Source organism: Candida parapsilosis, contig 005569 (genome assembly GCF_000182765.1).
Source record: "Candida parapsilosis strain CDC317 annotated contig 005569".
In the NCBI taxonomy this organism is placed as follows: Eukaryota; Fungi; Ascomycota; class Pichiomycetes; order Serinales; family Debaryomycetaceae; genus Lodderomyces; species Lodderomyces parapsilosis.
Window position 1 is genome coordinate 889,281 of NW_023503278.1, and position 15,495 is coordinate 904,775.

General features: G+C 39.2%; 7 protein-coding genes across 7 annotated transcripts; 1 reads left to right on the plus strand and 6 right to left on the minus strand. All coding sequences in view use genetic code 12, as the record gives it.

Moving 5' to 3' along the window:
• Nucleotides 1-463: 463 nt before the first annotated feature.
• On the plus strand, nt 464-1,978 carry CPAR2_103990 (RMR1 family protein; the record flags this gene model as incomplete). Its single annotated transcript, XM_036812434.1, has 1 exon — nt 464-1,978. The coding sequence occupies one exon, from the start codon at nt 464-466 to the stop codon at nt 1,976-1,978; it is 1,515 nt and encodes a 504-aa protein (XP_036663542.1).
• A 97-nt stretch (nt 1,979-2,075) lies between these two features.
• SNU114 (U5 snRNP GTPase) lies at nt 2,076-4,928 on the minus strand (the record flags this gene model as incomplete). The annotated part of the gene is made up of 1 exon (XM_036812435.1): nt 2,076-4,928. The coding sequence occupies one exon, from the start codon at nt 4,926-4,928 to the stop codon at nt 2,076-2,078; it is 2,853 nt and encodes a 950-aa protein (XP_036663543.1).
• A 278-nt stretch (nt 4,929-5,206) lies between these two features.
• Nucleotides 5,207-5,833, minus strand: RPB4 (DNA-directed RNA polymerase II subunit; the record flags this gene model as incomplete). Its single annotated transcript, XM_036812436.1, has 1 exon — nt 5,207-5,833. One exon carries the CDS (start codon nt 5,831-5,833, stop codon nt 5,207-5,209), a length of 627 nt encoding a protein of 208 aa, XP_036663544.1.
• A 462-nt stretch (nt 5,834-6,295) lies between these two features.
• YAK1 (serine/threonine protein kinase) lies at nt 6,296-8,593 on the minus strand (the record flags this gene model as incomplete). Its single annotated transcript, XM_036812437.1, has 1 exon — nt 6,296-8,593. One exon carries the CDS (start codon nt 8,591-8,593, stop codon nt 6,296-6,298), a length of 2,298 nt encoding a protein of 765 aa, XP_036663545.1.
• Nucleotides 8,594-9,536: 943 nt separating this feature from the next.
• TIM17 (protein transporter) lies at nt 9,537-10,001 on the minus strand (the record flags this gene model as incomplete). The annotated part of the gene is made up of 1 exon (XM_036812438.1): nt 9,537-10,001. The coding sequence occupies one exon, from the start codon at nt 9,999-10,001 to the stop codon at nt 9,537-9,539; it is 465 nt and encodes a 154-aa protein (XP_036663546.1).
• A 354-nt stretch (nt 10,002-10,355) lies between these two features.
• TPO5 (Tpo5p) lies at nt 10,356-12,401 on the minus strand (the record flags this gene model as incomplete). Its single annotated transcript, XM_036812439.1, has 1 exon — nt 10,356-12,401. One exon carries the CDS (start codon nt 12,399-12,401, stop codon nt 10,356-10,358), a length of 2,046 nt encoding a protein of 681 aa, XP_036663547.1.
• A 1,557-nt stretch (nt 12,402-13,958) lies between these two features.
• On the minus strand, nt 13,959-14,897 carry URE2 (Ure2p; the record flags this gene model as incomplete). Its single annotated transcript, XM_036812440.1, has 1 exon — nt 13,959-14,897. One exon carries the CDS (start codon nt 14,895-14,897, stop codon nt 13,959-13,961), a length of 939 nt encoding a protein of 312 aa, XP_036663548.1.
• Between the last annotated feature and the right edge of the window lie 598 nt (nt 14,898-15,495).

The following is a 15,495-nucleotide window of genomic DNA, read 5'->3' on the forward strand; positions in this document are numbered from 1 at the left end:
CATCGTAAAGCAACGTATACTTCAATTGTATTATATCATTCAAGAAACCAAATGTTGGTTATAGAAGCTCTCTCTGACTGTATAGTACCCAAGACCTTCTTGACCCCCACCCTCTTTGTAACGAGGGATTCGTGCACTTTGGATCAAATTTTACGCAGAGCAAAAAGTTAAAAAAAAAATAACGGCGTGAAAACAAGAAAAGCGTGGAAATGTCAGAATAAAGAAAAACAGACCCTAGGTTTATTCGATATTCCAACATATCGTGAATTAGATCAGCAATCACTATTTACCATTTACTTGAAACTATCTTTAACTCAATTCAAAGTACGTTCAAGCAATAGGCTACCTAATATACTAACTTACTGATTAGAATTCCTGGGGCAGCGAGGGACACGATTTTCTTTCATTTGGATTAAGAACCGAACGTGACCTCTATTGGAAAAGAAACAGCGAGTACGGCGACATGGATCAAGGTGAGAATTTGAATCCTGAACAAGGAGAGGCTACAAAAGATACGGTTTTGCAAAAGGGTCCTATCGGTTCTATCAATTCAGAAGATTTATCAACATTTAATTCTACAGAAATGAGCACAATTGGCGCACACGATCAACCACATATAGTCGACACTGAGAGCCCACAAATTATCCAGCAATTGAATGCCAGTGAAACGTTCGAGGCAAAAGAGGAAACAGTTAATAAGGGACAAGTTGAAAGTAATGAAACGACGAAAGCGTCAGAAGTAATGCAACTAGAGAATACAGCGACTACATCGGATGCAGATACTGTTTATGAATCCACCACGACCGGAGCAAGTGAGGGAAAAATTGAAGATCTCGGAGATGTCGTCCTAGAGCCCCTGAAATTGAGTCAGATAACCACAGCTGAAGAGCAACTAGAGTATGATGAAGAGGAGGAGGAAGAGCAGAAGGAGGATGAATATGGACTTGACAAGACTTTACAAGGAGAAGCGGTTAACAACACTGTCAGGAACCAGCTAGAGAGTGGCTCAAATTTGACTAGTACGAAAAATGCGGAAGGTGTGAACGAAATTGACTTCAAAATTCATGAAACGGTTGACAATGTGAGTGATGCCAAAAGTGATAAAGCAAATAACCAAGGGACAAAAGGGGGAACAAATACAGAAAATGACTCCACTTCTCTGACAACTATCGAACATAATGGAGAAGATGCTCAAAAGAGCAAAGCTGTCGACACTGAAGCAGTTGCAACGAATGATGGTAGTGACACACAAAGTGGCATCAATGACCAAGACAATAAAAACCAGGCGATTACCTCTGAGCTGGTGGAGGGAATCGAAAAGATCGAAGTTGTCACGGCTAATGGCGAAAAGGAGGAAATCGATTTGGACGCGAAAGGTCCCAATCCAGAGGAGGACAACCAATATACCGCTTTGAAATCCAATCCCAAGGAGCATTTTGACGAAGGAATGGATGACATAAATACATTGGTTGAAGATTTGCCTAATTTCAAGGGAGGAATGGATAACAAGATCCCGATATACTTGACTCACAAGAATGCCATGTTTCTTCTTTTCCGTACGGATAGCCAAGACGGACCTAGTGCCATATTTGAGGATGAAAAGAGTGAAGATATCACCCTTGATGAGTTTTTTGCTATATTGCGTACAATTTCTGAATTTCACTTTGAGTTGGATGAAGAGATTATACTATCAATTCCTCAATTTGGTGGAATTGCCTTGACTGAAGACAATGTGTATTGTAAAGATCTTCAACTTTCAGACTTTTTGGACGTTTATTACAAGTTGTGTGACTGTACAACTGCAAAGGAAAAAGTACCGAAACAATTGGATTTTAAACTATCAACTCAACCCCGTTTTATAATGAAATACAACAGCTTAGTGGATACAATAAAGCAAAATGGTGGATTTGATAACATATCACATGTGGATTACATTGACAATGAAACTGATGGATCAAGAAAGAAAAGAAAGCTATGAGTTTGAAAAATTAAAAAAAAAACTTTGATGGATTTATGCAAAACCTATATAGCTTGAACCAAATAAAAACAACCCCCAGTTCAGAACACCTCCTTCACTAAAGAACCAATTCTCGCTCTTTTAATTTTAAGTAGAGCTCTGTGTCTATATATTTTTGCACAGTGGGTTCACCAGTCAATCCCTTTCTCTTTCTGGTCTTGAGTAAGAAATCACGAGACAAGGATTCCATGGGAACAGGTTCCAACGTAGGCAAGGGGCATGTATCATCAAATGGGTCACCCGAAACAATCTCCCAATGCAGAAACACTAATGACATGGACACTTTGTTTTGCGCATGTAATTTTATATCAGACAGCATACCGAAACTATCAATAACAGGAACAAAGCCTTCAATTCGATATAATGGTGTGCCCTCAACTGGCTCTTCTTTGTAATGACGCCCTCTTCTGAGTTTTAAAGCCTCTTTGACAATGCGAATGGCTTTGTAGGGACATATGGCTTCAACGTGATATATTGGTTCCATGACCCTTGGTTTTGCTGTAAGTAATCCAGTGTGACAAGCGCGACGCATCAACGGGATGATTTGAGCCGCATTCAAAAAGGGCTCTGAATTCTGTCCAAAATGAACTTCAAGAATTTTAAACTTGACATTTCTGATAGGTTCGTTGAAAAGTGGGCCCTCGTTAACACTCCATTTAAATCCAGACACGATCAATGGCTTCAAATTGATTAGCATTTCTTTGTCGGTTTCTTCATCTAAGGTATCATCTAGCAAAATGTCAGGCCCAATTAAGTCATCAGGTCCAAACGACCAAACAGATCTGGCTGCCAAAGCGTCCCATCCGAATTTCGACTTGAGAAAGGATGACATCTCCTTTTTGCTAAGATGAATATCCATCAAACCGTTTTCGATTTCATAACTTAATTTTGCGTCATTCACAGGCTCGGCAATAACGGATATGGAAACCTTACCTTCGGGGGTAGTCACAGGAATTTGTGTAAATGATTGGGCTATACATGTTTCAGAAAAGATCGTCATTGGGTCACTGACTCTAATTTGTAAATCATTGTTGAAGAAAAGTCTCAAATCATGCAATACACAATCCAAATAGAATTCACCAGGAGCAATAATGGCACATTCTCCACTTTCCTCCACTTGAAAAACCGACGACAAGTATGACTTGGAGATCTTGTTCAACCCTTCAAGCAAGAGCGGCCTTTGAGTAGGATTCATTGGCTCAACTACCACCTTCATTACTGACGCGATTGAATAGTTGGGGATTTTGAAAATCGGATCTTTCAAATTGTCTTGTGATATGATTGTGGCACCTTTTGTTATACTCGAATCAACATCTGGAATCAAAACAATGGTATTTGAAATACTTTCTACTGGCACTTTGTACCTACCCCCGGGTAAGTAAAGCTGCTTTATTACAACTTCAACCTCACTGGACTCTTCATCCTCTTCATTTTGGACACAAATCTTAACAGCATCTCCTACAGATAACAGCCCTGAAAAGACACGCGCTAAGGCCAAAAATGATCCACCATCGGCAGATTCAATGAGTTTGCTAATTTTACCTAGCATTGGTGAGTTTTTTGGTGAAGCCTGAGGCGGGTTTATTGATTGCTCGATGGAATCAACAAGTCCCGTGTCACGTTTGAATACAGCTTGGAATACTGATTTTAAAAGTACCTTTATATCCTTTTTGTAGATTGATTTAGGTATGGATACACCAAAATTGTCCCATAATACTTTGTTCAATTCTTTATGAGGGGGCTCGGTGGTTAAGGCGTAAATAGCAATCTGATAAATCACCTCCAATACAAATGTAACAAACGTTCGCGTATATCTGCCTCCATTTGAGTCAGTTGTTATTTCATTATTGTCGTAGTTGAAGTAGTAGTCACCCCATAATTTATCAGCAAATTCCACCGGCTGGCTATCTGATTGCTGATTCTGCAGGTACAAGTTTGCGAAGCTATCCAACGTGAAGTTGACGCCAAAATCGGATGAGGCGAATATGACATTATTTGAAGTGGGGGTTAACTTTTGAAACATAGTATAATTTCGCATACTCTTTTGAGCAACGTATTGATTTACGTCATCAATAATGTTGAATAGTTTCAAGTATGCATCTTTTGGTGGTACTCTCAACTCCAAGATAAGTCTGTCGATCTTATTCAACACAAGAACCAAGGGCAAGTTTCGCAGTATGATTTCTTTGAGTACCAATTTATCCTTGTAAGTGAAACCCATTACCACATCCAATACCAAAACAGCACCGTCACATACTTCAAGCCCTGCCATAACCTCATCGTTAAAGTCTACATGGCCAGGAGTATCGATCAAACTCAATACAATCGACCGGCCCTTACTATTCGGAAGCATTAGTGTGATAGGAGAAGATTTTATTGAAGCTTCTCGATCTTTTTCTAATACGTGATTATCCAAGTATCTTAGCGGGTGTAAATACGTGGAATTTTTGTTTTTGCTGAGATTAGTGGCATGGGCTCTTTGGACAAGTTGGTCAACCAATGTCGTTTTCCCTGATTGGAAATTCCCTACAATGCAAAAATTTCGTATTCTTTCTGGAACCTCGTTGATTGTGTTTATCAAAAACTCTCTCGAATAGGTTAATTGAGGCAAGTTTTCTTCGTCGATGACCATTTTCATCTTCTTTTCGACATTTGGTGCAATCACAGGAGCATCATCTGCAAAATTGGTTGGGTTGACATAAATAATCTCTGCGTCATTAGTAGGGATATTCGTATTCGCCAATGCAGTTTCATGGGATTCTTTATCATCACTCTCAATGCGCACCAACTCTTGAGTTTCTTGCTTTGAGACATCCTCTTGTTGGCTTTCAGAGTCAGAGTCAGAGTCGGATTCGACCGACTCTCCAATCAAGTTACCGAACTCGTCATAGATCTCTTCCTCGTCACTCATTTAGTATGGAATATGGTAATGTGTGGTGTAAAAAAGATAGATGCTGCCAATTTTCTTTTTCGCGCGTAAAGATCTCATCTTTGGTTCTTTGAAAATTGCATTGACAAGGACCCGAAAGTTACAGCACTAGAGACACTATTATTTTCTACTACTGTACTACATGCTTTTGTACCGTTATATAAATGGCCCTTCGCATTTACTCTAATTAGAAACAGTATATAATACATTTTGTTGGTTTTACCTATTACTTGCAAAGCACGGAGAATGCTTTGTTGTCATTATGACAAAGTTTGATACTTTCTCAATTCCGTCAACAAACTTTGCAACTGAACATCGGACACTTTGTTCTGTAAGCTCGGTATCAAACTTTTTGCCTCTTCAGCATCCTCACATTCTAACGTTCCCAATTGTGCAATTTCAAAAGGATGCAAGTACTCCTTGCAATGCTCATTGAAATCATTGAGTAACTTCTCAACCGTTTCACAACTCAGTCTGTTCTTGAATCTTGCAAAATTGGTTAAATAGTTTAATGTCTTGTGTATAACTTCGTTCAGGTTGGGTCCTGCTAATTCCATATTAGAAATCTCGTCCTCTTTGGTATTGTTCAAATCCTCATCCTCATCCTCATCTGAATCCATTGGTTCGTCAGAGCCCAATTGAGACAGTTGATTGGCACGACTTTTTGGTTTTTGATTTCTCTTTCGTTCTTTCAATGCTGCTCTGATTAACAACCTGGTTTCGGATAAATTGAGCGCTATCAACTGTTGCTCTTCCCCAGTATTTGTTATCTGAGTTAGTTGAAATTCTGGTCCTAATTTCAACACCGCAGCATTCTCTTCATCGTCAATATTTTGTGTAGCAACTTTCCTCCTTCTTACTCCTAAAGCACTAGTACTAACGTTCATTTGTTATGTGAAAGATATGCAGAATGTGCCGTAAGCGGTGCTCTTTTTTTCTTGTTTTTTGAATGATGTAGGTTGTCTAGCTGTGTTGTTTCGTTCTCTAGTTCAGCGATTGCTGTTTATGATTCTGATTGAGCTTTAAGTTAATAAGTCAATCCTCTTGCAAAATGTTAAATGATGCTTGTTTAAATCCTTTTGTATTAATGCTGCACAGTATATACAAGCATAAGTATATAAACGTATTGATGATTAAAAGTTGGTTGTCGATTTGGTATCTCCAATAATGGGCAACAAGGAACTATCGATTAGAAGGCACCTTTTCGTTGAAAGTTCACGATTTTCATTCTTTGGTATTTTTTTTTTTTTCTCTCTTCAATTTTTCTTCTTTTCTTCATCGATTTCTGAAACCTCGCACACGACCATATACCAACCAAAACCTTTCAAAAAAAGCCCCATCCTACACATTTAAACAGCTGGCATCTCGATAGATCTCACATCTTGAACAAATGGATGCTTCAAAGCTTCCTGTGGTGTTAGCCTTTCCAAAGGATTAAGATTAAGTACCTTTGTCAAAAAATCAACTAACAATAATCGCTCTTGACATTCCCTTTCAACCATCAGACTTGTCATCTTTTTACTTGGTAGCTTGTAATTCAAGATGATATCCTTTAAAAGTTTCTGCTTAAAGTAGTTTTTGTTCGGCTGCTCCTTCTTGTGTGCATGACTTGACCCACTTTCCATTTTAGCAACTTCTAAATCATGGGTATATTCTTCAAACGTTTTTATCACATAAGTGGGTTTCCCATCGGGGGTTTCACTAGGTATCTTCTTGAAAAAATTTGATGAATTGCGTCCCACTTCAATCATGTGCCTTGGAGGAGGTCCCAACATATCAACAATCTTCCAAATTTGATTGTATTCAGAAGTACCTGGAAACATGGGTAAGCCGAGAAAAAACTCACCTACAATGCAACCCAACGACCACATATCAATAGATTCGGTATATGGCAAGCCAAGAATCACTTCTGGTGATCGATAAAATCTCGACTGTATATATGTATAGATGGTCTGCCTTGTGAAACATGCTGATCCAAAATCAATCACTTTGATATTAGGTTTATCTGGCTGACAAAGCAAAATATTCTCCGGTTTCAAATCGCAATGAATCATTTGAAAGTTTTTCAATTGCGCCATTGCGTCTAGCAACTGCTTGGTAAGAAGCTTCACCAACTTCATACTCAATCCTTGAAATTGGTTCTGCTTTATTAACTCGTAAAGGTTCGAAGCTAAAAGCTCAAATACCAAACATAAATGCTCCTTGTGCATAAACGTATCCAAGAGCCTAATAAAACTCTTTCCATCGCTATTGTTGTTCAAAAACTCTAGTAAACGTACCTCTGTCAATGACTGATTCATGTAGGCTGGCTTTGATTTAATCACTTTGACAGCGCATACAGTTTGATTAATCAAGTTTTGACATTTCACAACCTGCCCAAATGTGCCTGATCCTAGTAAATCAAGAACCATGTATTTTCTCCCCTCTTCGCTGCCTAGGATATCATTGACATAAAGAATATAGTCACTTTCTTCGTTATCGTACCCATTATTGAATTTTGGATCCAGAGGTTTAGTCAAGACTCTCTTTGGATTTGTTGATTTGGAATACTGGAATTTTCTTGGCTGACAGATGCTATAAGATTCGGTCAAATAAACAGATAATGCATTGAGGGGTGATATGTGGATAGAATTGACTGAACACCGTCTGTATTTGGGTTGTTGATGAACCTTGGGAGTAAGTTCCGACTTGTTGCGAATTTTCCTTGCTTTGGGTGCGGGTTTTCTAAATTTGGAAGCCTTTTGATGCTGAAGTGCTTGTTGGTATTGTTGATATTGGACAATTGAGCCTGACCGTCTTGCAGGTGAGGCGTAATATTGACCACTCTTGCTATCGTAAGCTTGTATTGGTTGCTGATAGTAATGGTTAGGCATGACAGCAACCGATGATCTTCGGTTGGCAACGCTGCTTGCTCCAGGCATGACATTAGAAGCCATATTGGGATGAATGAATTGCGAAAGCCCTGGCGCTACACCTTGAACCACAGAAGCATCACCATTACCACCAAAAAGGTTTCCTCCTTGTGTCATCATTGCCGTTCTGTTTTGTTGGTTATACCCATACGGATTACTGTATGTTCCATCCACCGCCGCTGACATTCGACGATCATTTGGATTATTGAGTGTGACTTCTGGATTGGAAAAGTACTGGGTAAATGGATTGTCTGCACGAGTAGGAGGATGTATATAAGGGGAAACCTGGGGGTTGGTGGCATTGGAATTTTCATTCTCATAAGTTGTCAGAAGCTGATTTGTAAAGGACAATCTCTTGTTCAAAGGGGGAGGCTGATGCTGTTGTAATAATGGTATAGTATGAGACTTGGTGGGGGACTGTGACATTACAGATGACGATGCAGTTGGAGATGACGCAGCTGATGACAGATGATTCATCGAAAACCATGGATTGCGAAACCCCGGGGCTTGATTTGATTTGTATGCTTGCTGCGGTAGGTACACTTGATCTTGTGGGAGTACATCATTCCTTCCATTGAGTGGGTATTGTGGTTGTTGTTGTTGTTGCTGTTGTTGTTGCTGTTGCTGTTGCTGTTGTTGCTGTTGTTGCTGTTGTTGTTGGTGATGGTTGGGCGGTGGTAAATGCCAGTTACCACCTATCGAATTATGCCTAAAGTTGTAATTATTATACGACATTAAGTTCTAACTATTGAATACTCGTTTATTTCAATACAATGCTGGCGGTTGAATTGTAATTTGTTTCCCTATCTGCCTGTTTGATGCCGGTGTTGAAAGTGTAAATTATCTTGATGCAATAATGTATTCTAATTTTTACTCTCCAAAATTTAATTTTTGCGATAATGAGTGGGAAAAGGAAAGGGTTGTGGTACTCAAAAAAAAAAAAATGTGTTGGTTGAAACTGTGTGTAATCCTCTCACTGACAAAGGGAAGGACGAGTGGGTAATACTGATTCCAAGTCTGTAGACCCTTTTTCAAGAAATAGTATATATATTGAGTATTCTTTGCTACTTGCTTATGATTGCCATTTGACCAAAATGTTTTATTGTAATATAGCAAATTTTTTTAGGGAGGGGAAGGGAGATTGAAGATGTGTGTGTATATATGTGTGTGTGTGTGTGTGTGTGTGTGTTAGCGAGAGAGAGGGGTGAGTGAGGAAGGAAGGAGGTATATACATATAAGTATATATATTTCTAATTGAATCACAAAAACCCAAACTGAGCACAAAGTGAAGCACACAATACAGTTGTAGAGACAAAGAGGAGGAGGAGGAAACAGGAGGTAGAAAGAAAGAAAGAAAGAAAGAAGGGGTCACTCAACATACATGAAACGCATAATATTCTTACAACCTTTCCCTTGTCGAATACCTCTGAAAAATGGTTGGTGTTCAGTATGGCTAGCTCTACGATATAGTGCACACCTTTTATGTACCTGGAAGGTTCTACCTCCTTCCTGGGGTTGGTTGCATATTCCATTCATACATTTATGTAATGAGGTTTCATTTATCACAACTGTCGTTTTCCCATCATGTCATCTACAGGTTCCAAACTTGTCTATGACCAACCGTATTGTAAATTTACATCATATATACAAGTTTCCTACACACCAACTTAGTTTACTTCTAAGCGGCAAGTTTGGCAGGCTCTTCTGGATATACTGGAGCCATAGTAGGTTGTGCTTGTAATCTTTGCATCATCATTCCCACACCTTCAAAGACACCTAAAAGACAAGCACAAGTGATTGCAGAATTTCTCGTATGTTTCCACCCACCTCTGATGGCCAAGGCACCACCAGTAAAGAAACCAGCTATAACTGCATTCCATGCATCTTCTCTCTTACGTACAGCTTTAACTGTACAGTCAAATGTTGAAAATAAACCACCCCAAACACCGAAATTACCTCCCACTACTGGTGCCCTGGCCTTAATTGCTGAAAGTGCACCATATCCTCTTTCTCCATGTGGAGAGTTTCTAAACCCTTTTATACCATGCCATACGCAACCACCAATAACACCCATAGCAAAAGCACCACCGAAATCATTGAGAATAACGATTGGACATGGATCTCTAGCGTGATCTGCAGACATTTTTTTATTTAAACTTGTGTGACTTGTGTCGTTGAATAAAAAGTAAATGGGAGTATATTGTAAATGACAAAATGTAACTAACGAGAAACGATTCTTCAGGTCCTGCTGATAGTGATTTTTTGTATTGGTGTTTACTCAGTGGCTAACTAACTTACCCACTGAAATTTTTTTTTTTTTTGCTCAATGTTCTCTTGATGATTTTCGAATCTTGTGTGCAGGTCATGCATCTGGGAAGAGGTTGCAAAAATTGGCACTACAGTAGATGGACAAAGTTCAATCATCAAAAAACCTCTATAAGAAACTGTCTAAGTCATCGTATATACAAAAGCCAAACCAATCACTGAGTGTAGAATTCTAAGCCCTCTTAGCCACCTGTTCTCTTGACTCATCCCGCGCTTCAAACAACACTTCGTTGTCGCTTTCAGTTGAAATTTCATTCGATTCTTCCTCATTGGAGTTGTTTGAGGTTATAAACTTTGGTAAGTTCTTACTACCGAGTCTGCTGGATGTGTTTTTGGAGCTCCCCTCTAGAAGATGATATGTTTTCTTCCTATGTACGGCTGGAGGAGGCGTATAATTGCTCTCAAAATCCTTCAGAAAATCGCCCTCAATATTGCTGACTTCTTCTTCTCCACTATCTTCTTCCTCATCTTCATCACCAACAACAAAGTTTTCCAAATTCTTTCTTCCATGAGCCTCTAAATTATTTAATTCAAAATAGTCCGTTTCAATCTCTGGCCCAGTAAAAGAACTTGAGCCCCAAGTTACATAACCTAGAGTAGCAAATCCCAAAAATAGAACCAATACGACACTTGCGTAATTCATCTTGCGCCAGGTCAAGTTCTTGATAACTGGTGGCACACAAAGAATGAAGATGGAAAGCACGATCCAAATCACCGACACTCCATTGACAAACCAGCCGAATATTCTCAACCTGAATGCTGCTCCTTTAATCTTTTGTCTCTTGTTCAACATAAGCAAGAATATTGGTATGCCATTAGCAACTGCCAACGACACCACAGCAGCACCCATGAAAGCATTGAAGGCTGATCTCGAGATTAATGACAAAAGCGACAATACTGCACATACAATCATTGACAAAAATAACGCATTTCGTGGAATCGTATACTCTTCAACTGAATTAACTTCAGTCCATAAATGCGCCATTGGTAGACCTCCATCACGTGCAAGAGCAAACGTGCTTCTGGATGCAGTAGTGAGTGAACCAATACTTTGGAATATAACGGTTCCAATCATCAAACAGGCCATGAGAAAACTTATAAGGTACGACTCCGTTGAGAGCTTGAATATGATTTCGATGGGCATGATATTGCTATCCCCATCTAATAACAATTCAAGCTCAGGTAATATCGTTAACAAAGGAATGATAAAAATAATACCTGTCAAACATGCCATCAATATGGCACTGATGACTCCCTTGGGCATATTTCTTTCCGGATTTTTGACTTCATCAGTAATGGAAAATAACATTCCATACCCAGTTAAGGTGAATGATGAGCTTTGCAAGCCAACGATGAAAGCTAGTGGATCTGGCCAGCCTGAACGAGAATTATCAAATCGGGTCAATATCTCTTTTATAGAGTTGGTCCTTTTGGCATAGAATATGAGCAATACATCGATTGCCAACACTGTATATATCGTCCACAATATACATGCTTTGTTGATCTTTTCCAAATGTTTGGAGAATTTGAAGTTGATAAACCCAACAAATGCCAAGATGATGAAAAACACCCCCAAGACCAAAAACTTGTCTTCCTTGTATACAAAGTCTTTCAATCCAAATATCGATAAGATAAACTGCGATCCAGAAAACATTATACTAATTGCATATGTCCAGTTTCCAATAAGTAGTAGCCACCCCGTGATCCATGAGCTGATAAGTGAATACTTTTCGTTACTTAAAAGTGCACTAAAGTGATAAACACCTCCAGCAGTGGGATACTTTGATATGATTTCACTCAAACTTAGCACCACAAATAAAGACATCAAACTGACAACAATCCAGCCATATAGCACTGTTACATTAGCTCCATCCATTAAAGAGATCCATAGCGTTGAAGATAACCCAAACGGAACCCCCATCACTGAAAATCCCAAACCAATAACCGATGTCACTGTTAGCTTTCTCTCAAGACCTTGTTTATACTTGAAATGCTCAATTTGTTCAATTTCATTGTCAGCCAAAAGTTCCGAATCCATCAAGGACTCTATAAACCTCACAGGACGAGAGGCTTGAATATCATGGAAGAGGTGGGATGCATATGATGGTGGTGTTGAAGTGTCTGGTAATGATGTTGTCGTCGTCTCGGAAGTGTTTTCTTGAGATGAGTTACAGTTCCTTGGTATACCCAATGCCGTCGAAGTAGGTAGTATCTCCATCATATGACTCCCTTGTGTTCCCTCTTCTAATGAATGTTGTTGTTTAAGATGTGACGTCTAAAAGCCATAATCCATCTAAAAGAGGAAAATGCGTGCGGCTCGAAAATAAGAAAAAAAAAAAAAGAACAAAAGAGAGACAGAATGCCGATCTAGGATTGTCTCGGTTGTAAGTTGATGGATTCTGTTTGAAGTCAGAGAGTGCTTGTGCCAAAACTTCTTAACACTCAACATAAGTGGGGGTGAAAATTTTTACAGGGAACCTTAATATGACCCCTCTTTAAGAATTGTTAGAGGAATCATCCTAAATACTACGTTAATGTACATTAAGATGGTGTTATTGTAATCAGACTAGTGCGACCTAAGATCCTGTCTACAAAATAATGATATTTCCATCATAAATGACTGGCTTAGCCTGATATTCTGAGTGAATACCTAAACTAAACACTTGCTTTACTAGAAACCGTGTCACTTCCAAAAATAATTTGTACAAATAGAGACCTTATATGATCAATGGCATGACGGGATTCGGTGCAAAGAGTCATAATCAACAGGGAGAAGGAATCTACATGGAAGAAGGTATATGAAAGGCAAAGAAACGTCCAACTCAAATAACGAAAAATAAACAAACTAGAAACTATTGCAGTTTACTCATAGATATCATCACGGAAACCCGAATCGGCAAGTTCATTCGTAACCTGAGGTGCTATGAGAAACTCCAAAGCCCTCATTTCTTTAGGATACGCACATGATTCAAAGACCATTTTCCTTTCCGCATATAACACATACAATTTATAAAGATATTCCAAGTATGGTTTAGTGCCCCAACCTCTCCTTTTCAAGTCTTAAAAACCAACATGAATCCAAATGGTAATGTAACGTAAAATTCATAAAGATTCTTTTCACACTTTTTCAACATTTTGAAGGTCTTTATGGTTTTAGCAACTGACGTCTCCTCATGCAAAAGATTCAATTTTGAGCCTATAATGTGTTCCGTAGCTGGTGTTATATTAAACTCATACCGTCTAATGTAGTAGTCGTGTAATATATTGACAATGACTGGCTTGCAACGTTTTTTCATGAGTGAACAAATTGTTGTTGATAGGGATTGGTGCTTGTTGAAAGTAGTGGATAATGGCGGCGCTGATACTCTCAATTTGGGTCTCCATATCAATCGATGAATAAGCGATGTTGAGTACCTTCTGGGAGTAGTCCGTAATGTACAATTCTGGGAATAGATCGAATGCCACTTTGTAATAACCTTTATATACTGCCTTACTCAACTCTTGGAGTAACAGAACATCTTCGTAGTGTTAGACTAGCAATGCTGATACCTCAGACTCAAAGTCGTTGAAAATTTTCAGTGGCATGTTCGATAGTCAAAAGACGTAAGTTATGTAAAGCTATATGGAGCGTAGAAACTAAATTGAGGGGTTGATATCTAGGGGTAGATGCACGTGATTAGCGAGCCTTGTGTAAGACACAATAAACAAAAGTAAAGGAACTCCACAAATCAACCACGGTTTATACTGATATATCTATACACTCTACACCAACTACTTAGTCTCCACGTAATGCTCTGACAACTGCTGGCCTTCGCATCATATATTTTGTCCACTTGTAAACCTCTGGAAACTCTACTTTGAGATTAATTCCAATTCTATCAACAACATTATTCCAAGGAACAAACGACAAATCCGCAACTGTTGCTCTATCGCCAACTAACCAGACAGGGTAGTCAAAATATCTCGATTGCGATAATGGTGTGGTCCCCGCACTATAAGCAGCAGCATTCTCCACATCTAAATCCATAATTAACGCCTCTCGCCTTTCGGCCAAAGCCATCTCCACAACCCCATAAACTCGCCTAACTTCGTCAGTGTATCTTTCCACTGCACTTGGGACTGGGCTAGAATGGAAGTACCTAAAGTGCAAGGCTTGCCCTATCATAGGTGCGTGTCCACTTGTTTGAAAAAATAACCAAGAATTTATCTGACTTTGCTCGACAAGGTTATCACTCCATAAACTGCATTCATTATTCTCCTTCATGTACTTGGTAACGAGATATAGGATAATCGCACCCGATTCCCATATAGATACATTTTCGTTGTAATGGTCAATCAATGCAGGCACCCTAGCGTTGGGATTTATGGTTACAAATTCAGGAGCACGCTGTTCGCCGTTGTTAAAGTCTAGAAAAATGGTATTGAATGGCAAGTTCAACTCGGACAAAATGATGGCAACCTTGAACCCATTAGGCGCCGATCTGTGGGAAAACAAGGTGTATCCTTCATGTGGTTGATTTTGGAAAAACTGGCTTATTCTTGACTGCTGTTGCTGTTGTTCTTCCTTGGATGAGGAACTATTCTGCATTTGTTGCAACAAGTTCTGGTTCAATTCGTTTTGCTGTTGATCACTTAGCGAAACAGACTTGAGCCCTGCCGAAAGGTTTGACACTGTGTGCGTGTTTTGATTATTACTATTGTTATTGTTATTCATTGTGTTGAATGTCTGACTACGACAAAATATTTGATTGTGAAAAGGTAATGGAAATTAGCCGCAGAAAGAATGGTATGGCGATAATGCACCAATAATGTAGATCCAATAGATTAAAATTATCGCCACTGGTTACACAAGCACTATCCTGAACGTGGGTTTTGATGTCGCCAATAAAGTAAACAATGTATGTACGGGAACCTCTATGTTCGAAGCTTTTGTCAAATATAAAAATTTCGAGCGTTTTTTTCTTTTCTCATTCTTCTCTCACTCTACGAAACAATCGTACAAAGAGGAGGTATTTTTTAAGCTGAACTCAATCCAACGGATCAGCAACGTGGTTCACTCCATTTTGCTTACATGGAGGTATGTGTGGGATAGGGGGAGGGTGGTTCATGTCGGAACAGTAGTCTTTCCTATCTACTCTAGTTCAAGTTTAACGTGTTTTCCTAGGGTCAATTGCTCTAGGCGTGTATCTTGTCACACACACACACAAAGAATAACAAATTTGTTACGCAGAGCCACATCAACTGGCGGCGAAACTGTGGCGATCTCTAAATCCCTGACGTAACACCAGTCTCTGTAAGAGTGTCAACACCAT